General features: G+C 36.2%; 2 protein-coding genes, 2 long non-coding RNA genes and 4 other non-coding genes across 11 annotated transcripts; 3 read left to right on the forward strand and 5 right to left on the reverse strand.

The window, feature by feature from the left end:
- Positions 1 to 493: 493 nt before the first annotated feature.
- LOC114456609 (uncharacterized) lies at positions 494 to 8661 on the forward strand. Its single transcript, XR_003672854.1, has 4 exons — positions 494 to 652; positions 2374 to 2528; positions 7450 to 7773; positions 7861 to 8661. It is a non-coding gene; the product is annotated as an uncharacterized LOC114456609 (long non-coding RNA).
- Positions 514 to 596, reverse strand: trnal-cag (transfer RNA leucine (anticodon CAG)). Its single transcript has one exon. It is a non-coding gene; the product is annotated as a tRNA-Leu (tRNA).
- Positions 2396 to 2472, reverse strand: trnal-cag (transfer RNA leucine (anticodon CAG)). The gene has a single exon. It is a non-coding gene; the product is annotated as a tRNA-Leu (tRNA).
- On the reverse strand, positions 3754 to 3836 carry trnal-cag (transfer RNA leucine (anticodon CAG)). Its single transcript has one exon. It is a non-coding gene; the product is annotated as a tRNA-Leu (tRNA).
- On the reverse strand, positions 7074 to 12665 carry zbtb8a (zinc finger and BTB domain containing 8A). Its single transcript, XM_028438489.1, has 4 exons — positions 12478 to 12665; positions 9925 to 10802; positions 7840 to 8009; positions 7074 to 7758 (listed from the first exon to the last, which is right to left on the reverse strand). The coding sequence occupies exons 1-4, from the start codon at positions 12540 to 12542 to the stop codon at positions 7441 to 7443; spliced, it is 1431 nt and encodes a 476-aa protein (XP_028294290.1). The 5' UTR covers positions 12543 to 12665; the 3' UTR covers positions 7074 to 7440.
- Positions 12666 to 12976: 311 nt separating this feature from the next.
- On the reverse strand, positions 12977 to 19371 carry gale (UDP-galactose-4-epimerase). Of its 3 annotated transcripts, XM_028438490.1 has the most exons (11): positions 19210 to 19370; positions 18232 to 18361; positions 17751 to 17875; positions 15921 to 16034; positions 15586 to 15762; positions 15392 to 15505; positions 13968 to 14034; positions 13795 to 13880; positions 13640 to 13717; positions 13384 to 13498; positions 12977 to 13290 (listed from the first exon to the last, which is right to left on the reverse strand). In XM_028438490.1, the coding sequence occupies exons 2-11, from the start codon at positions 18350 to 18352 to the stop codon at positions 13226 to 13228; spliced, it is 1062 nt and encodes a 353-aa protein (XP_028294291.1). In that variant the 5' UTR covers positions 18353 to 18361; positions 19210 to 19370; the 3' UTR covers positions 12977 to 13225. The 3 variants fall into 3 exon arrangements, with proteins under 3 accessions (XP_028294291.1, XP_028294294.1, XP_028294293.1); XM_028438493.1 differs by lacking the exon at positions 18232 to 18361 and having other exon boundaries at positions 19210 to 19371; XM_028438492.1 differs by lacking the exons at positions 18232 to 18361; positions 19210 to 19370 and adding an exon at positions 18022 to 18209 and having other exon boundaries at positions 17751 to 17943.
- trnal-caa (transfer RNA leucine (anticodon CAA)) lies at positions 18024 to 18106 on the forward strand. Its single transcript has one exon. It is a non-coding gene; the product is annotated as a tRNA-Leu (tRNA).
- A 345-nt stretch (positions 19372 to 19716) lies between the features above and the next one.
- On the forward strand, positions 19717 to 21268 carry LOC114456792 (uncharacterized). Of its 2 annotated transcripts, XR_003672883.1 has the most exons (4): positions 19717 to 19929; positions 20748 to 20797; positions 20869 to 20926; positions 21003 to 21268. It is a non-coding gene; the product is annotated as an uncharacterized LOC114456792 (long non-coding RNA). The 2 variants fall into 2 exon arrangements; XR_003672882.1 differs by having other exon boundaries at positions 20748 to 20926.
- Positions 21269 to 22768: the final 1500 nt, after the last annotated feature.

Here is a 22768-nt window from a genome sequence, read left to right on the forward strand (position 1 = left end):
TTTTCTGAGCTAAGGCTATCATAAGACCCTAAAAAGTAGTTCAAATATTTTGAGCACACCTAAATTTGGATAAAAATACAGTAAGGCATGAAAAATTAGAAAATGTGAAAAACACCCAAATTTCAGAGGTAAGGCATAAAATTTGAAAATATTTCGATTTTTTTTTCTGAGATTAGGCTATCATAAGACCCTAAATACTATTTTAAATATGATGAGCATGAGAAGGCTTGGATAAAAATACAGTAAGGCATGAAAAATTACAAAATGCGAAAAACACCCAAATTTCAGGCAAGGCATAAAAATTGAAAATATTTCGATTTTTTTTTTTTTCGAGTTAAGGCTACCATAAGACCCTAAAAACTAGTTCAAATATGATGAGCACATCTAAATTTGGATATTTATGCTAGTATGTATTTTGCTACATTAATCCCATTTCTGCATATTTTTTGACTTTCAAGATATTTTCAATAATTATTTACTTACCTTTTTAGTGCTCTATATAGAAAATGTATATGTCAGAAGTGGGATTCGAACCCACGCCTCCAGGGGAGACTGCGACCTGAACGCAGCGCCTTAGACCGCTCGGCCATCCTGACACAGAAAGCTGCGAGCATACCCCAAGAGCGGAATCTGCCCCCACAGTACGGAGAAGGTAATGCTAATTTGATAAAGAATTATTAATTTATTGTTAATTAAAAATGTATGACAGTATTTTTTTAAAAAAAAAGAATCATATTCCATCATCCTGTATTGTATGAATAACTGTGTATTCTTCATTAATGAACAAAATATTTGAACTAGAAGTAAGGCTATTGTAAGGCAATAAAAATTAATTAATTAATTTTTTTTTTTTTTCTGAGATAAGGCTATCATAAGACCCTAAAAAACTAGTTCAATTATTTTGAGCACACTTAACTTGGATAAAAATATCATAGGCATGAAAAATTAGAAATTGTGAAAAAACACCCAAATTTCAGAAGTAAGGCTACAGTAAGGCATAAAAATAGATTTGTTTTTTGTTTTTTTTTCTGAGATAAGGCTATCATAAGACCCAAAAACTAGTTCAATAATGATGAGCACACCTAAACTTGGATAAAAATACAGTAAGGCATGAAAAATTAGAATAGGTGAAAAACACCCCAATTTCAGAAATAAGGCTATAGTAAGGCATAAAAAAATTCAATTTTTTTTTTTTTTTTTTTTCTGAGATAAAGTGATCATAAGACCCTAAAAACTAGTTCAAATATGATGAGCACACCTAAACTTGGATAAAAATGCAGTAAGGCATGAAAAATTACAAAATGTGAAAAACACCCCAAATTCAGAAGTAAGGCTATAGTAAGGCATAAAAATTGAATTTTTTTTTTTTTTTTTTTCTGAGATAAGGTGATCATAAGACCCTAAAAACTAGTTCAAATATGATGAGCACACTTAAACTTGGATAAAAAAGCAGTTTGGCTTGAAAAATTACAAAATGTGAAAAACACCCAAATTTCAGAGGTAAGGCATAAAAATTGAAAATATTTCGATTTTTTTTTCTGAGATAAGATGATCATAAGACCCTAAAAAACTAGTTCAAATATGTTGAGCACACTTAAACTTGGATAAAAATGCAGTTAGGCATGAAAAATGAGAAAATGTGAAAAACACCCAAATTTCAGAAGTAAGGCTATAGTAAGGCATAAAATTTTTTAAAAAAATGATTTTTTTTTTTTCTGAGATAAGGCCATCATAAGACCCTAAATGCTAGTTCAAATATGTTGAGCACACTTAAACTTGGATAAAAATATCATAAGGCATGAAAAATTAGAAATTGTGAAAAACACCCAAATTTCAGAAATAAGGCTATAGTAAGGCATAAAAATAGATTTTTTTTTTTTTTTTTCTGAGCTAAGGCTATCATAAGACCCTAAAAAGTAGTTCAAATATTTTGAGCACACCTAAATTTGGATAAAAATACAGTAAGGCATGAAAAATTAGAAAATGTGAAAAACACCCAAATTTCAGAGGTAAGGCATAAAATTTGAAAATATTTCGATTTTTTTTTCTGAGATTAGGCTATCATAAGACCCTAAATACTATTTTAAATATGATGAGCATGAGAAGGCTTGGATAAAAATACAGTAAGGCATGAAAAATTACAAAATGCGAAAAACAACCCAAATTTCAGGCAAGGCATAAAAATTGAAAATATTTCGATTTTTTTTTTTTCGAGTTAAGGCTACCATAAGACCCTAAAAACTAGTTCAAATATGATGAGCACATCTAAATTTGGATATTTATGCTAGTATGTATTTTTGCTACATTAATCCCATTTCTGCATATTTTTTGACTTTCAAGATATTTTCAATAATTATTTACTTACCTTTTTAGTGCTCTATATAGAAAATGTATATGTCAGAAGTGGGATTCGAACCCACGCCTCCAGGGGAGACCTGAACGCAGCGCCTTAGACCGCTCGGCCATCCTGACACAGAAAGCTGCGAGCATACCCCAAGAGCGGAATCTGCCCCCACAGTACGGAGAAGGTAATGCTAATTTGATAAAGAATTATTAATTTATTGTTAATTAAAAATGTATGACAGTATTTTTTTTAAAAAAAAGAATCATATTCCATCATCCTGTATTGTATGAATAACTGTGTATTCTTCATTAATGAACAAAATATTTGAACTAGAAGTAAGGCTATTGTAAGGCATAAAAATTAATTAATTAATTTTTTTTTTTTTTCTGAGATAAGGCTATCATAAGACCCTAAAAACTAGTTCAATTATTTTGAGCACACTTAAACTTGGATAAAAATATCATAAGGCATGAAAAATTAGAAATTGTGAAAAACACCCAAATTTCAGAAGTAAGGCTACAGTAAGGCATAAAAATTGAATTTTTTTTTTTTTTTTTTTCTGAGATAAGGTGATCATAAGACCCTAAAAACTAGTTCAAATATGATGAGCACACTTAAACTTGGATAAAAATGCAGTTTGGCTTGAAAAATTACAAAATGTGAAAAACACCCAAATTTCAGAGGTAAGGCATAAAAATTGAAAATATTTCGATGTTTTTTTTCTGAGATAAGATGATCATAAGACCCTAAAAACTAGTTCAAATATGTTGAGCACACTTAAACTTGGATAAAAATGCAGTTCGGCATGAAATATGAGAAAATGTGAAAAACACCCAAATTTCAGAAATAAGGCTATAAGTAAGGCATAAAATTTTTTTTTTTTTTTTTTTTTTTTTTTCTGAGATAAGGCTATCATAAGACCCTAAATGCTAGTTCAAATATGTTGAGCACACTTAGACTTGGATAAAAATATCATAAGGCATGAAAAATTAGAAATTGTGAAAAACACCCAAATTTCAGAGGTAAGGCATAAAAATTGAAAATATTTTGATTTCTTTTTTCTGAGATTAGGCTATCATAAGACCCTAAATACTATTTTAAATATGATGAGCATGATAAGGCTAGGATAAAAATACAGTAAGGCATGAAAAATTACAAAATGCGAAAAACACCCAAATTTCAGGCAAGGCATAAAAATTGAAAATATTTCGATTTTTTTTTTTCCCGAGTTAAGGCTATCATAGGACCCTAAAAACTAGTTCAAATATGATGAGCAAATCTTAATTTGGATATTTATGCTTGTATGTATTTTTGCTACATTAATCCCATTTCTGCATATTTTTTGACTTTCAAGATATTTTCGATAATTATTTACTTACCTTTTTAGTGCTCTATATAGAAAATGTTTATGTCAGAAGTGGGATTCGAACCCACGCCTCCAGGGGAGACTGCGACCTGAACGCAGCGCCTTAGACCGCTCGGCCATCCTGACACAGAAACATGTGAGCATACCCCAAGAGTGGAATCTGCCCCGACAGTACGGCGAAGGTAATGGTAATTTGATAAAAAAATTATTAATTTATTGTTAATTAAAAATGTATGACAGTATTTTTTTTAAAAAAAAAGAATCATATTCCATCATCCTGTATTGTATGAATAATTGTGTATTCTTCATTAATGAACAAATAGCAATAAGCTGCCAAATACATTTTAATGAAATAACATATGGCAATACTTGTAAACTTGATTATGAACTGTCTGTATGGCACGCGATTTGAGCATAAAATAGATGTCACTTCTGGAATTGGGGTGTTTTTCACATTTTCTAATTTTTCATGCCTTACTGTATTTTTATCCAAATTTAGGTGTGCTCAAAATATTTGAACTAGAAGTAAGTAAATAAAAATTATTTATTTATTTTTTATTTTTTTTCTGAGGTAAGGTGATCATAAGACCCTAAAAACTAGTTCAAATATGATGAGCACAACTAAACTTGGATAAAAATGCAGTTCGGCATGAAATATGAGAAAATGTGAAAAACACCCAAATTTCAGAGGTAAGGCTATAGTAAGGCATAAAATTTGAAAATATTTCGATTTTTTTTTTCTGAGATAAGGCTATCATAAGACCCTAAATGCTAGTTCAAATATGTTTAGCACACTTAAACTTGGATAAAAATGCAGTTTGGCATGAAAAATTACAAAATGTGAAAAACACCCAAATTTCAGAGGTAAGGCTATAGTAAGGCATAAAAATTGAAAATATTTCGATTTTTTTTTTTCTGAGATAAGGCTATCATAAGACCCTAAATGCTAGTTCAAATATATTGAGCACACTTAAACTTGGATAAAAATGCAGTTTGGCATGAAAAATTACAAAATGTGAAAAACACCCAAATTTCAGAAATAAGGCTATAGTAAGGCATAAAAATAGAATTTTTTTTTTTTTTTTTTTCTGAGATAAGGTGATCATAAGACCCTAAAAACTAGTTCAAATATGATGAGCACACCTAAACTTGGATAAAAATACAGTAAGGCATGAAAAATTAGAAAAGGTGAAAAACACCCCAATTTCAGAAACAAGGCATAAAAATTGAATTTTTTTTTTTTTTTTTTTTTCTGAGATAAGGCTATCATAAGACCCTAAATACTAGTTCAAATATGTTGAGCACACTTAAAGTTGGATAAAAATGCAGTTTGGCATGAAAAATTACAAAATGTGAAAAACACCCAAATTTCAGAGGTAAGGCTATAGTAAGGCATAAAAATTAAAAAAACATTGATTTTTTTTTTTTCTGAGATAAGGCTATCATAAGACCCTAAATACTAGTTCAAATATGTTGAGCACACTTAAACTTGGATAAAAATGCAGTTTGGCATGAAAAATTACAAAATGTGAAAAACACCCAAATTTCAGAGGTAAGGCATAAAATTTGAAAATATTTCGATTTTTTTTTCTGAGATAAGGCTATCATAAGACCCTAAATGCTAGTTCAAATATGTTGAGCACACTTAAACTTGGATAAAAATACAGTAAGGCTTGAAAAATTAGAAAATGTGAAAAACACCCCAATTTCAGAAATAAGGCTATAGTAAGGCATAAAAATTGAATTTTTTTTTTTTTTTTTTTTTTTTTGAGATAAGGTGATCATAAGACCCTAAAAACTAGTTCAAATAATGAGCACACCTAAACTTGGATAAAAATGCAGTTCGGCATGAAATATGAGAAAATGTGAAAAACACCCAAATTTTCAGAGGTAAGGCTATAGTAAGGCATAAAAATTGAAAATATTTCGATTTTTTTTTTTCTGAGATAAGGCTGTCATAAGACCCAAAATGCTAGTTCAATTATGTTGAGCACACTTAAACTTGGATAAAAATATAGTAAGGCATGAAAAATTTGAAATTGTGAAAAACACCCAAATTTCAAAAGTAAGGCTAAAGTAAGGCATAAAAATTGAAAATATTTAGATTTCTTTTTTTCTGAGATTAGGCTATCATAAGACCCTAAATACTATTTTAAATATGATGAGCATGATAATGCTAGGATAAAAATACAGTAAGGCATGAAAAATTACAAAATGTGAAAAACACCCCAATTTCAGAAGTCAGGCTATAGTAAGGCATAAAAATTGAAAATGTTTTTTTTTATTATTTTCTGAGTTAAGGTGATCATAAGACCCTAAAAACTAGTTCAAAAATGATGAGCACACTTAAACTTGGATAAAAATGCAGTTTGGCATGAAAAATTAGAAAATGTGAAAAACACCCCAATTTCAGAAATAAGGCTATAGTAAGGCATAAAAATTTAATTTTTTTTTTTTTTTTTTCTGAGATAATGTGATCATAAGACCCTAAAAACTATTTATGTTACTACTATCTATTTTATGCTCAAATCGCATGCCATACAGACAGTTCATAATTAAGTTTACAAGTATTGTCATACGTTATTTCATTAAAATGTATTTGGCAGCTTATTGCTATTTGTTTATTGATGAAGAATACACAGTTATTCATACAACACAGGATGATGGATGATGATTCTTTTTTAAAAAAAAATACTGTCATACATTTTTAATTAACAATAAATGAATAATTTTTTATCAAATTATCATTACCGTCTCCGTACAGTGGGGGCAGATTCTGCACTTGGGGTATGCTCACAGCTTTCCATGTTAGGATGGCCGAGCGGTCTAAGGCGCTGCGTTCAGGTCGCAGTCTCCCCTGGAGGCGTGGGTTTCAATCCCACTGCTGACACGAATGTTTTTCTCTATATAGCACTCATTTGGTTAAAATTTTGCCAGGAAACTTTCCAATTAGGAAGTGCAATGTATACACTATACAGAAATTCTACGAAGTCTCCTGGATAAATTATTCAAGCAAAAATAACCACATCAGTGGTTTTTGATGAGTAAATCTGAGATGGCTATATGGAATAAATATTGCCATTGACCTTGAGTGTGGACTGCACCACAATGGTGGTGACAATAATGTTCCCAAGGTGGAGGAAATCGGATGCATTCACATTGTATCGCTTCAGAGAAATCATTCATTGAGAAACTTTTTGAACCATTCCTATTGTAAAACTCACAAAAAATGTGCGTTAAAACATATTTTGAAAAATCAATTAAAAAAACATCTTATTGTATAAAAATAACTTTATTGTGTAAAAAAACAAAAAACAACAATAATAAATTATAAGTGTTTGCGTTACAGTGCATGTATTGGAAGAAAGTCTACTCTGAATCCTTATGCATTGAATAAAGCTGTTGCGTCACTGTTTACACAATCTTTAATATATCGTCCCTTGTGCTCAAATGATAACACTGATAAAGGAGACACTGAATATACATGTTCTGCATACTTCTCCTTTTTCATCCTTCCATCAAAAATCTTCCCATTGTTCACAAATGTGAAAAACTTTCCTTAAAACAAAAACTAAATAGTTGTATGAAGCTAATAATTGATATATGATTTGTATTGAACATATAGGATCCCATGTTTTATGCATTAAGTCCTTTTCATGGCTTTAACAGAGAAATGCTGAAGCGTGCATGTTGTAACGTGCACGATGACATGCACACTTTTGGTCCTGTTTCACTGCAGCTCATCGTCGCTGTCGTCCACCTGCTGGATGATGAGGTCTGCGCCCGAGTCCTCGGCCAGGTCGTCATCGTCGGTCATCATCCAGCCCCGTTTGGGGTCCCCCTCCTCCTCCCCGTCCACACCCAGCAGCAGAGCCGGCTCCTCGTTGCTGCCCTCCAGGCTCTCCATGGGGAGGTTGTTGCAGCCCACCTCCTGGACGCATGCTGTGCACATGCGGTAGCGTCTCGTGCCCTCGCACACAACGTGCCCGGTCTCCTCTGTCACCTGACACTTACATTTCCTGCACACCAGCTTACTGGCTTGATGGATCTGCAGAAGAACACAGTAAGTAACCAGATTTTTTATTTTTATTTTATATCAAATTCTGTTTATATTGATAAGTTGACTCACCGTCTCATAATGGCTGCGCAGATGTTCCAGGCGTGTGAAGCGCTTGTTGCAGGCCTGACAAGGGAACGGCCTCTCCCCAGTGTGACAGCGCAGGTGACGCTTCAGATCAGCCTTCCTCTTCACCGTGTGTGCACAAAAGGGACATTTAAAGCGCATGATGGGGTGTGAGTCTGCATCAAAGGAAAGGAAGGAATGTTTGTTAAGGGCCTTTATGAAGCAATTTGGTAGCACTTTACATGGAGTTTTATACCTGTTGTGGCCAAATTATTAGTTATGCTTAATAATATATTTACTCATATATTTTAATCCTTAAGCCTTGGGTTGTAACTTTCCATTGTGTTATTCTCATGTCTTCATCTTTGCTTCCAGCTCTGGGTCAGGCCACCCTTTCCAAAGCACATGATATCTCCCCAAAACAATAATCGCACAAGGACGCATAGGCACTCTGTGTGCGCACTCACATGCTTACACACACTCACATACTCACACATACACACCCCATACACATCCATTCACACACACAAACACATAAACGCACACACCTCCGTCTCCATGACAATCGGCAGATACCAGGGAACAGGCTGTTTGACCCAAGAAGAAAATGTCTTTTCCTTCTCTCTCCCCTCACCTCCTCCACTCTGTCCTTATCTCCCGGGGGGGTAGGAGGGAGGGGGGACTGAGCAGGGATATACGTGATGTGTCAGAATTGTGTCTCTCTCGATCATCGGACGTCCGCCCGGACGGTCACTAATTTTTGTTCCACTTTGTTCCATCTTTGTACTTTTTTACTTAGTTTTATAATAAACCTTTTTTATAAAATCATCAATGCTTCGCCTGGATTCCATCACTCAACCAGAGCAATAAATCATGTCTCCAAATGAGGTCAACCGCAAATTCTGCCGTAACATACCTAAGGCTGACATTACGCTGTCATTATCTGTAATTAGCATGCATAAGGTGTCATGAAGGCTGTCATTAGGTGTAGTTTGATAAATTATTACACCTTTGGAGCTATGTTGGCATTTTTTGGGTTAGGTGGATAGATCTCGTGCAGTTAGATAGGGTTAGGGGCTAGGGTCAGGAAGGGTTAGGGTAATGAACGACACTTAATGACAGCCTTCATGATACCTTAATCATACTAATGACAGGCGTCATGTTATAATGATGACAAAACAAGAAGACAGTCACCAACATCCCCCGCCAGATTGGTTCTCATTATAACTCACAAACTTTTCCTAAATGTCCTAAATCTAACTTCGATGTATACATAAGAACATATTATCACATCAGAATATAAAATTACTAACTATCTTAAACGGTTTCTAAGAAAAGCTGTTTTCTTTGAAGATACCTTGAACAGAGTAAACAGAAGGGCACAAGGGCAATAAGTCCAGAAGAAATAATTGTGCACTTCTCATTTTGGAACTCCATCAAGGTATTGATACCCTGAAGCCACACACCAAATGTGGTTATCCTATCTTAAAGAGTTTCAGAGAAAAGCTGTCCCCTTTAACTCGGAAAGAGGGACGCACGGACGGACGGACAGAGCTCAAACCTATATCCCCCTTCCACATTTGAGGCGGGGGATAATAATGTAATATTATATTGCTAGTAAAGAGTTACTAGCAATATAAGTCAAAGCCTGTTCGATCTGAATTTATTTGTAGAACCACAACAAAAAAACTGACTTCTCTGCAAATCAGTCTTTCTGAAACCTCCTTAGAGATTGGAGGAAATGGGAATTTGGTAATTGTTAAGAGTCTATTCCTGAGAATAGTTTAGTAAAATCAAAGTTTGTTCATCTTTGATTTGTTGACTCTACTTGGCTAATGGCATTTTCCTTTACCTAATACATTCCAATGTTAAAAAGTGCTGAAGTTTGCTATTTAAACAAATACTTCTGCTTCTAACTAAAGACTCAGCATTAGATTCTGTGATTTACCATGTATAGCCATTGTGGATTTAATTAAGATAGAACATTGGCTGTAATACAGCGCATTGCTTGGTTTGGGGGTGATTGTTATCTTCAGTATTTTTACCACTTTCTAAAGTAAAAATCTGAGTGTTTCTTCCAGGCCGACACACCTTTATTAAAGTGTCCAACCATGCCCATGATCGGTGGCAGGGTGGCGTACAGCTCATCTGCCTTTTCAGCCTTTATTGCCCTCGCTTCCTGAATATCTAAGTCCTCCTGCTGGCCAGGACAACTGCTGCTGTTGGGGGTTTTTCTCTTGGGCGCCCCCTTACCACGCCGGCGCTCCGACCTGGGCACCGTGTAGGGAGGGTCATGTGAGTCCTGCACGTCGTCCACCTCAGCATAAAGTTCATTGGCATTGCTGCTTGGGGATGTTTTCAAAGCTAGGTTTGAAGCATCCGTGTCTTGGTCTTTCCCAATATAGCCAGTCTGGGATCTGGAGTGGTCACGGGTCCAGAGTGCGGGTGGGGGGCTGACGGAGCAGGGACCCTGCTGCTGCTGCTCCGACGACTCCTCTCCAATCCCGCTGGTGAAGCTGCACGTCTCTGATAGGCTGAGGCAGCGCTCCGTGTCTTCATCTTTGAGGCTGATGTCCAATGAAGACTTAATGAAGTTCTTGCAATAGTTGATGACATTGTTCATCTGCAAATAGCTGGCAGCAGACATGACTTCAATGACATTGTGACTGGAGAGGTCCAACTGGCCTGAGTAGATGAAATCCAGGATGACGGTGAAAGTCTCTGGGCTGAAGACATCAAAAGTGGCGTTAACGGAGTCCAGTAACCCTTCGGGCCCCTGTGAGAGCAGCATACGGAAGTATCCGCTGCTGGCAAACAACACATTGCGGTGTGCTCTGAAGAGCTGACCTTCCACTAGAACACTGCAGTCACAGAACAGCTCCTGTCTGCGCTGCTGGTTGAGCTGCTTCAGCAGGTTGCTCTGATGGGAAACTGTGATGTCGGCCGTGTTGAACCACCTCTGAGGCTGGCTGCGGGAGAAAAGGAGACACTGTCACCATCAAATAAGTCATGGTCAGAAATGAAAACCTCATGAAATGCTTGATTATAAAGTTCCTAAATAGAGTTTAAATCAAAAGTGTCAAACTCAAGGCCCAAGGGCACTTTGACACGAAAGTGAAAATGAGAGAAAACATGAATTATTGAGCAAATTACCAAATAATTCAGTTGTAAATAGTTGAAAGAACAAAAATCCTGCCATTTTTCTCAAATTATTCCACAAAATAATAAAATAAATTAAATAAAAATTGGTCAAAAATAAATAAATTACAGGACATTTAAGTATCATTAACTTATTGTTGGATATTGTTGATGCATTCCATGCTTTGTCTAATTTTGACTAGAAGTACAAACTTGGGCAAATTAATGTTGCAATTGTTTTTTTCAGAAAGCAAATGTTATTTTATGTAAGAATAAGTTTGTCAGATGATGTACAGCCGGTGCAGCAGGGATACCATTTGCTGGAGGAAAGTATTTAATGGTTTATTTTTCCTAATATCTCTGCAAAGGTAAACATGTGCATCTTGTTTTTGCTGTCCAGCAACATGCATCATTATTGTTGTCTTTGTTGTGCATTATAGTATGAATGCTTAGGTATTTATGACGTCTGATTAAATAAGTTGTGATGTCTTGTATGCATGTAAACAAACAACAACATGTGACTCTCTTACCTACATTTAACAGTCTACAATTCAATGATCACATATTAGACCTCTCTCTCTCTCTGACTGCCCTACAGCAATGCACATGCCCCGCCCACCCAACTTCTGCGTGCATTGTGATTTGTCGATGGATCCTTCAGTCAAAATCTTCATTTTAATGGGTTACACCCGATTTTTTTCAGGACATGACATCGGGTGAGCAAACTATAGAAATCCCCTGAGGGTTTCAAAATAAATCCGCATGATACAAAATATACAAAATTGCAACTAATAAATGGACAATACATGCAGATATATAAATAAAGCTATAAAAATAGTTTATTAAATGATCTGTGCAGCAGGATGTGAAATAGAAATGATGGATAGAAGATAGAACCCGCAATGGTTAATGTGGGGGTGGTTCTATGCATTAGGCAGTTTAGACGTCCCTCTGCAGGATCCTGGCTGCACGCATTGCTTATAATTAGCCGTGTGACGTTCACTGACAAGCTCTGCAGCGCCCGGTGCAACACCCGCCCGGTAACCAGTGCACAAGCACAACACAGCATTTCCCCCGTTATCTCAGGCTTCTTTATTTCCTTATCCGTGGGGCTGCGGGAGTGCTGCAGTCCTGTGAGAGGGAAGCGGGCAGCGGACACCGCAGTCAGTCAGCCCCGTCTGTCCTGGAGCGACGCCCACTTCAGGCTCCAGCCAAGCACACAATGGAAAAACCAGGACGGCCGCCTCCCGCAGCTCACAAACAAACGTTTATTTTGACATTCGTGCACCACAATGTGTACCAGACGCTCTCGCACACCCGTTTTCATCCTGCCCTCCTCCTCCTCCGCCGGAGGTCCGAACACCAGCAGCGGGAAGGCTTCGCCTGCTTACCCGCACCGAGCGACTCCTTCCCAGGCGTGAGGAGGAGGCAGCACCCGCTTACGCCCTGCGCAGTGGCAGAACCCCCTAAAAAAACCCAAACACATGAGGAAACGCAAATACTTACTGGTGAGTCGGTTCACCCGGTGCCCGATACGGTCTGCTAGAGCCCAAATCTGCCACTAAGTCCATTTTAAAGCCCCCTTTCCCCTCCTCGGCTGCCTTTTCTCGTCCAGGGTCCACAGCCAGCCACTTCCTGCTCAGCCCTAAAGACCGAAACCCGGACTGGAGGCGCTGTGCTGACGTGTGTGTTTATTAACCGGGTGCCCGAAGGGTCAAAGAGGCATTTAAAGCTCCAGTGCCCTGTTAAAATGTAACCTATACAGTGAGAGGGTGAGGGTTTAGGGTGAACAACACACCGTAGCAAGATTTAGACTAAAGAGGGGTCAGAAATTCAGTCTCTTCTCAGTTTAAACACTGAAATGCATCAATAGGAAGCAGATTATCTTTTATTATATATATATATATATATATTTACATACAATACTCAATGTTGAAAGCTTTACCTAAAAATATACATCTTTACAATTCTGTGACACAAATTTCTTCAATGACCAAACACTGAGTTCTTCAGAAAGATAGTCCTTTTATTCTTTCTTCATTATGGTCTAAAGATCAATCTAATTTTAGAAAAAAAACATCTAAAATATCAGACAGAGAGGGTCTCTCTTCTCATGTATTTTTTTTTTTTTCAAATCAGAGATGATCATCGTTAGATTAGAACAAACAGTAAATAAAAAATAAAAAAAATCAACCTACTAATCACAATTAAAACAATACATGTTGTGATTTAAAAGAAGAGAGTTGGAGGTTCATCAAACATCTTTGCTTTTGCAAAATCCAGTGGGATTCTTGGACTGCCAGCGCCACAGATCCTCACCTGCAAGGAAGCCGATGCATCGGTCAATAACAGAGGAATCCTGACGTGATTGAAAGGTTACTTATTATTACATATACAGTATGTGGCTCTTACACATTCTGTCAAGTCCAAATTCAGCTTTCCAGCCAAGCTCCTTTGCTGCTAAACTTGGGTCAGCGTAGCAGGATGCGATGTCTCCTTCTCTACGAGTTGCGATCTCATAATTGATCTGCACAGAAAACACTTTGTGTCAATAAGTACTTGTTCTGATAGAAAAGAAGAAAAAAAACCCTCGACGTGGGTTATATTAGTGTTTTGTTGGTTACACCAGGAGGAAAAAACCTGAAGAGAAAAGCATTCTGTGACTCACCTTTCTACCAGAGGCCTTTTCCACAGCGTTCACCATCTGGAGCACAGAGTAGCCGTTTCCTGTTCCTAGATTGTAAACCTACACACACACACACACACAAACACAATAAATGCAGACAGAAGCACCGTTTCTAGAGACTTTTTTAACAAACCTACCTTGCATCCACAGTTGTCCTTCAGCTTCTTCAGGGCTGCTATGTGTCCCTTTGCCAGATCTACCACGTGGATATAATCACGTACACCTTAAAGAGACGTGACCTTTGCTTTAAAGTTTTTATTGACGTTTGATCGCTTCATACGCTGCAATTTTTGGGTTCTATTTTTGTTACCTGTGCCATCGATTGTGTTGTAGTCATTTCCAAACACACTGAGGCATTTTCTTCTCCCAATGGCAACCTGTGACAAAATTGTGCAAAGACGGTGAATCTACCAGTTGATCCAATTAGTCAACATTAAATGCATAAAGTGTCAATTTCTTAGTTTTTACCCAAACCTTCAGATCTGATCACAATATCATAATGTACTTCAAATTTAGTCAGTTTCTCAAAATAATGCAAATCTACTGTATGTGGTCATAAGTCGAGCAGATGCACCTTTTACATGACTTATTGTTTTACATGACTATTTATTTTTATTGTTTAACATGACTAACTATGATTGTTTTATGACTAATCATTATTATTGTTTTACATGACTATTTATTTATTATTATTGTTTTACATGACTAATCATTGTTTTATTTGACTAATCATTATCATAGATTTACATGGCTAATTATTATGGTTTTAATCATTAATGTTTTATATGACTCATCATTATCATTGATTTACATGGCTAATTATTATGGTTTTACATGACTATTATTATTGTTTTTCATGACTAATCATTATTGTTTTACATGACTATTTATTTTTATTGTTTAACATGACTAATCATTAATGTTTTATATGACTAATCATTATCATTTATTTACATGGCTAATTACTATGGTTTTACATGACTAATCATTGTTTGACTATATATTGTTATTGTTTTTCATGACTATATATTATCATTGTTTTACATGACTATTTATTTTTATTGTTTAACATGACTAACTATGATTGTTTTATGACTAATCATTATTGTTTTACATGACTAATTATTATTGTTTTACATGACTAATTATTTTGTTTTATATGACTAATCATTATCATTGATTTACATGGCTAATTATTATGATTTAACATGACTAACTATGATTGTTTTATGACGACTCATTATCATTGTTTTACATGACTAAATAATATGGTTTTACATGACTAATCATTATTGTTTTAAATGACTGATTATTATTTTTTTAATCCAAGTTAATTTTATCGACTATACTTTTTACATTCTCGCCGTCCCTTCCCTCCCCTGACATGACGCCACGCGACCCCCAGTTTGAGAACCCTTGATCTTAACCTATGTAAGAAAATACATTTTACAATAAAAATAAACTCCTACTGTTAATAAAAAAAAAATGCTCAGGATGACTCAAATTAATCAGAACTAAGGGCAGGAGACATTGTGTTAAATAAGCCAATCAGAAGTCATCTCCACCAATGGGGGTCAACGACCTCTGGAAATAGTTTCGATCTCAGTCAGCACAGCTCACTTCTCTATTAATGTGCAATCAGACATTATCTGTTCACAATAACATCAATAGGTTTTACCACCAGCTGTAAATGGGGTCAAAGTTTTGTGCCCTTTCGCAGAGGTTTTTGGTTACCTGGGCAACGTACGGCAGGAGGTTGTTGGGAATACCCTGAGGGTCTTCACCTATTTCACCAGAGCTGTGAGCTCCAATTGGATTAAAGTAGCGCAGCAACACAGCGTTCCAGTCCTGTTCACACAACAAAAAAATTACACTAATTGTATCGTGAGCTCGCTGTGCAAATATGAATGGATGTTTGGGGCCAGCACCTTCTCTGCTTTACTGTGGTCCTTGATCATGTCTTCAATAAAGTACTTGGTTTTTCCATAGGGGTTGGTGCAGCCACCCACTGGGTGCTGCTCATTGATGGGGAGGTACTGGGGGTCTCCATACACAGTGGCCGAGCTACTGAAGACTAAATTGTGAACGTTGTGAGTCTGCATCACCTGGAGCACACACGCACACACACACACAGCACAAAAATGCAGAGGTGAGAATTTATTTCACAACAGCCATAAATGTGTGAATAAAGATTAGGTGAAAGTGACTCATGGAGAAGCAAGCAGATAAATGACCCGATAACTGAATTAGAAAGCAAAAGTACCTCGAGTAGGTTCATGCTGGCGGTGAGGTTGACTCTGTAGTAGCGCAACGGCTGCTCCACAGACTCGCCGACAGCCTTCAGGCCAGCAAAGTGCATCACGGCACTGAAAGAATGCTGCACACACACACGCAGTTACGTACAATGGACGTACTGCATTTCAATGGAAATCTGTTTGAGCGTAAATGTGATATCAACCATAGTTGAGCTCTACTTGTGCTCAAGTTTGGTTTATTAGTGCAGCGGTTCTCAACCTTTTCAGCCCACGACCCCCAAAATAGAGGTTCCAGAGACTGGGAAGGGACCCCCACTGTACCTTCAGGTGGTTGAATACAAGCATGAACATTGAATAACAGTCATGTGAAGACTATAAGGGAGAATAAAGGGGAGAGATTTTTGGGGCCCATCCATAAAGTCAGCAAAATTATGGTCCATTGTTCTATAAATCTGTGATAACCACATTTATTTATTTATCTGAATAATAATCACTGTTTTCCAGGTAGTTAATTATTATTTTGCGGCATAGTGTATAGTCATCTTAAAGATGTAAATCCTTGTTTTAATCAGAAATAAAATGGGTTGAAAGTGACCAAAATTGGTCAAAAAGGTGGTGAAATGGGATTTAGGAAACCACAGAAATTGGTTCAAAGTTGCAAATTAGATTGGCCAAAAATGAATAGAAAAGTAGTAAAAAAAAAAAAAAAAAGGGTTAAAAGTCTCAATATTGGCTTATAAGTGGCAGAAAAAAAGTAACAATTAGTTCAAACTGGCAAATAATGGGCATGACAAATCGTGAATGTGGTTAAATTGGTGAAAATAACTAAGCATGAAATATGGTGAAGACAGTTTAAAAGTGACAAAATGAGTCAATATGCAACATGAGATGGGAAAAGTGGTGGAAAATGTGCCAAAATTATCTTTAAAAAATGTGCAGAAAAGGCATTGGGATTTGATGGAGAAGTGTCAGAAATGAGAGTAATGTATCAAAAATGCTTTAAAAGGAGCAAAAACATGGCAGAAAAAAGTGATGAAAATAGGTTAAAATACGGCAAGTTTGGTGTAGTTGCAGATAAGTTGCATCTGGCGGCGCCCTCAAAGTGTCTAGCGACCCCAAGATTGAGAACCCTTGTGCTAGTGCACAAGTAGACTTTACTAGTGAAGCAAAAAGTGTCGCCAGTAAACCTTATATGCTAATAAGGAGGTGGGGAAAAGCAAATTCAGGCTGGCTATTGGCTTTTGAAAATATTTATAACCAATTAGGGTGTTGGATTTGGTTATAAATAATACCTTCTACCTCATTTGCATTAGGTCTACTAGTGAATCATTTGGCGTTACTAGTACTGCAGCTAAACTAAAACAGTCAACTAGTAATACTAGTGAAATTTTGAGCTTGACTATGGTCGAAATCACTGATATCAAATTTATCATTCCAGCAAATTCATTTTGTCTTCTTTTTTTAAATAACACGTTACGGTTTCATTTATTCAGACAATTTCTTTTTCAGGAATTTTGATCTCCTGACATGTTTTGACTGCCAACTGTCAGTCTTCCTCACTGGCATCTAGTGATTGCTTTGATGTCCCCCTACGAGTTCTTTCATAAGGAAAGCATCAAAGCGTCTACTGATCAAATATACGCTCAAACAGCTTGCCATACAGTTTACAAGTATTATCGTACATTAGTTCACCAACTTATTGCTATTTATTTATTAAAGAAGAACACAGTCATTTATACAATACATACAATTGTTTGAATTTGAGCATTTCTATCTTAAATGTGTAGATAATTAGTAATCACAGGATGTACAGTATGATATTCAGTTTTCTCTCTGACCTTTTTAAAGAGCTCCTCCAAGCCTTGTTTGTCCAGCAGGTCTAGCTTATAAAAGTCAATGCTGGTGCCTAACAGTTTCTCTATTCTTTGTAGGCTCTCCGGCATGTCCTTGACTGCTCCATCAGCTACAGGATGTAGAAAATACACACACATTACTACATAGTTATAGTTGTGGTCAAGATGTTCAATTGCTGAAGCCAGAAACTAATTTATAGAAAAATGACCTATATATATCTAACATATAATACATAATATCTATTAAATTTATTCTATGTCAGGATGGCCGAGCGGTCTAAGGCGCTGCGTTCAAGTTGCAGTCTCTTCTGGAGGCGTGGGTTCGAATCCCACTTCTGACAACAATGTCTTTTTTTGCCCACAAAACACTGATTTCTTTACAATTTGGCTGCGGAACTTTCACATTGGGAAGTTGCATCTTCACTTTTCTTATATGATATAAAAGTAATTAATAATCCAGTTTTGCCTTGCACTGCATTGCTGAAGTTATCCACTACAACTGGCTGATATCCTGCTTCGATCAGCTCCACCACGCAGTGGCTCCCAATGTAGCCTCCTCCACCTGTGACCAGCACCTTCTCCGCCATTGTTTGGACCTGTTTGACCCAGATACATGGAACAAAGATTAAATTGGAATCTGTGTAATACCCATTCTGTTACAGGAGCACTATGCAGGACATTCCTCTGCCTATGTACATGTGACCACACCTGAAAGACTGGCCGTTTACCTTTGTTTTCCTAAAAGGTGTGGTTGGTAATTATTGGTGTGAGCAGAGTTTCTACTTGCGTGTGCAGGTAAATTCAGTTAGCAACAATGATATTTCATTGTTCTAAGGTTATTGTTCTGATTTGCTCCAGTATCCCTTATATTTTAAGACAAGTGTACAAGAAATCTTTGGTTTGTTGCCGCTGTCAGCACTAATCTCGCGAGAACTGCCACCTAGTGCTAGTGACGGCGTTCAGTTTAGTAAGGCATCTTTTAATTATTATTACATTAAAATACGGGATATTTAATAAAATACAGGAAGATGGCGGGAAAGAGGGGTAAAATACGGGAGTTTCCCGGCAAAAACGGGATACTTGACCGGTGTGCTCAAAACACTCAATACAAATTATAAAGTTACACACTAGCTTTAAACAATCTAAGGTACAATACAGAGTTGATTTTTATTACCTTTTATTTTGAATAAGTGACCTGAGTCAATAGATCAAACTGAGATCAAACGTTTCAGTGAATTTATTCTAATACATTATTCTAAGACGAATAAATATGAATTAATGTTGATAAAATACTGCTCAAAAGTGTTGCCGCTGTATAGTTGTTGTTACCATTACCTTGTGATAGACTAAAAAACGAATCCTTTAAGTGTAAACCCATCACGACAAATAGAAAAAAGCAATAACTGTGGTTAAAACTAAGTCAAAGCTGAGAGTAAATACTCACGTTCTGTCGTTTTTTTTTAAATCGCAGCGTTTGTTTCCGGTTTAAACTCTCAATGAGTGTGAATGGGAGCAGCACAAATATAAGTGTGCAGACAGAACTACGGTTTGTCTCTTAATTCATTCACTGCTCTTTCCTATCGTACTATATTTTTTTTTACTTCCGGTTAAACGTGGTACACAGTTAAGTAAACACATAGCGTGCGGTTTCCTGTGCGAACTTTGTCAAAACAAAAGCATGTCGCTTCAGACTGGTGACGGCGAACAAACAATATCACATTAATCAATACATGTTCATTGCATCATGTCATACTATAGGTGGTACATTAAATAGCAAAGCAATCAAATGATTATAGCCTTGGAAATTAATAGAGAGGTTTTTATTTTGAAAGGCTTACTACTAATGTTTCTCCGCACCTCTCGTGCTACATCAGGCGCTTTACTTACACAACGTCACTGTTTCACATAGAAGCCCCGCCCCCTCCGTCCAAACAGCAACGTGTTTGTGCCCTGAGTCCGTCAACACGGATATGACAGCAACATGTGCCACGTTACGGTTTGACAATATTCAGACCAAACCAAGGACATCAGCTTTTTACTAAAAAAATTAAATAAAAAATAAGGTCAAAGTGACTTTATTTTACACTGAAGTGAGCCTTGGTTCTATTTCATCACGGGATCAAGAAAAACATAATAAACAGCGACGAAAGAAGAACAAGAAAAGGTAAACAAGAGCTCCACAAGAAAATTAAATAATAATAAAAAAAATAAAATAAAAAAAAGGTACATAGAAAAGCAGATTGGTTATGTAGAAATTCTTCAGTCAAAATAAAATAAATAAGGAGGCTATAATGACCATTTTGGGTAATAATACATTTGGATTTTTTTTTTTTTTTTTTTTAAACAATATTTTTTAAGAAAAAAGGGAAAAGCACATGATACATTGCTTAAGATGTAAAAAAACCAAACATTTTTTCCTTAGTTGGATTTCTCAACAGAATTTAGTTCGTTAATATGCTATTATTATTATTATTATTATTATTATTATTGTTATTGTTATTGTTATTATTATTAATAAAACTATTGTTTTTGTTGTTAATATTACGATTCTTATTATAAACTTGTTTATCAAATGTGCATGTAAATATTTATATCATAAAATCTAAATGTACTCACGTTACAGGTACAGTATATCCCATTTAATATGACATTTTTCCACATAAGTGCAAAAAGAGATAAGGCTTACGATGCAGAAATGAGCTGCAAACAGTAAGGGAAGTTTTTTGACTTTCTTTTTCAAAGAACTGATCCTTTTTTAAAATAATTCCTAATCGTTCTCCCCTCCTTTCCTTTCAGTTATTGCCTTCTTACAGTACGTTAACAGACATTAGATTATGAATCAAAATGAATCTGTGGCCATTATAAAGCCTGTTTTATTCCTGCCCAGCCCAAAAACAGTAAACTTCAAAGTTTAGAGCAAGCAGTAATAAACAATAAATGAATACCTGAGAGATGAACAAGGTTCTGTTATTCTACTGCCAGTGTCGTCTGCTTGAGTATTGAAGCTGAGAGGGCTGATGACGAAATCAGAAGTGGGTAAAACAACATGGAAACATACTTCAGCCTAATAATGCTTAATAATATCAACAAAAAACAATTCCAGGAAGACCAAGGAGAGGAGACAGACGGAAACATTTAAAGCTCAGAGGAGGAAACACCCCGTGAGTAGCTGAATGTAGGAGAAAAAGGAAAAACAACTGTAATAAAAGTGATTTTACAGGGTTTTTTCTGATGCAGAGCAACACTGGACACCTCACTTCTTTGCAGGGGAGGACTGCCTTGTAAACTGGGTGGAGAACAGCTGTGATTGATGCACGTGGTTATGAAAGGGCAGCACTTTGATGAGATGTGAGGCTCAGATGTCCAACATTCAGTAGGAAGAAGGAACGCTTTGCCAGAAGGGGCTCAAATCTCAACAACAGCTTACGTTTATGACCAGGAGTTGGATTCAGTTACCGGTAGATGTTTGCCAGATCAGAGAAATTACCATCCGGAGTGATGAACCCATGGAACAAACAGAATAAATGCTGCAACTTTATTCACTACACTGAGTGTTATTCTCTCAGGGTTTTACTGCAAAGTAATAGCTATGCTGCCGCTCAGTTGAATGGTCGTATAGCTCAAAGATCTGCGTGTTAGTCTTAATGCAAATGTCCTTTCTGGGTATCTTCACAACCCAATAACTTCCAAATTTGGTTCAACTGAGTCAAAAAAAAATAGTTTTACAACTCCATTATCAAGCTCTTCAATCGGAACATTGGGAAACAGTCTGTTTGAACGTGGCAGGTCAGGATCATTTGAATGGTAATGTTCCCAATATGGAGCCTTGGGGTGCACCTTCCCATTTTTCTTGCATCAAATTAAAATATTTGTGCAACCAAAGAATAATAAAGTCTTTACCCATTAAACCTCATTTAGTTCTGATAAGTGTTTTTTAGTCACATGCAATTCATTTAATTTCTCTTTCTTGACAAAGGGAGCCACTTTTTTGGTAGAACACAAAAACTGTTTAATAAGGAATGTCAATAACTAGATCTCAGGGTCACGGACCTCTTTAGACCCCAAAGCGAAGATAATTTACAGTTTGTTTTGAAGTCTTTAAATGTTTTAAGTCTTTTTGTTCTGGCATTTAATTCACCATGAGAGTTGCATGGCCTCTGTTTTTTGTCTTTGATTGTAGTAGATTTGAGTTTTTTATAGTTACATTTGATTTAACTTAGTTTACTGTCTTATTTGGTTTAACCTTTGATTTCATGAATTTATTGTTTGTTTTAAACCTCATCCTGTGCAGCACATTGGTTAACTCTTGTTTGCAAAATGTACTATTTAAACAAAGTGGATTGGATTGAATGGGCTAATCCTTGGTAACTTTACCACATCCTATTTTTCATGGTGAACTTTGGTAGACAAAACTCAAGGCTATGTTGTGATCTTTGCCTCCTATTTGGGAAACAATTTCTCATTGTTCGGAATAACTCTGCCTTACTTTGTCCTTGGCAAATTCCATTCAGTAGCAAAATGCCATAACATTGTTGATTCAATTTTCTATTCTAGTTTAAGTCTTGAAACAAAATAGAAAAGGGGTATAAATATACATTTTGTTTATGTCAAAATTTTACACCTAGTACATTTAAGTTTGTAAAGACATTGTCTCAGATTGGAGACATTCGGAAACTTTAGGTAGCCGCTGTTTCTCTGCATTAGGAGCAATTGAGGGTATTCCAGCATGATTGACCTTGTAAGAGTTTATTGAGCATGGTTAACTGATCCTGTGGTTGGCACAAGTCTGATGGAAGGGATTATATATTTAATGACTGGCCCTTTCAATGACTCGAGATCCCATAAAATTGGAAGAAGTTACCGATCCCAAAATGTCTGAGCTCCTTTTTTTATTTGGCACCTAATGGAGATTAAGTGTTCTACTTCCAATATTATCTCTAGGAGCAGAGAGGCTGCTATCACATCTTCATATCTGACCATGCGATCTTTATTGATTACAAACA

The sequence above is a fragment of the Gouania willdenowi genome, chromosome 22 (genome assembly GCF_900634775.1).
Source record: "Gouania willdenowi chromosome 22, fGouWil2.1, whole genome shotgun sequence".
Taxonomy (NCBI): domain Eukaryota; kingdom Metazoa; phylum Chordata; class Actinopteri; order Blenniiformes; family Gobiesocidae; genus Gouania; species Gouania willdenowi.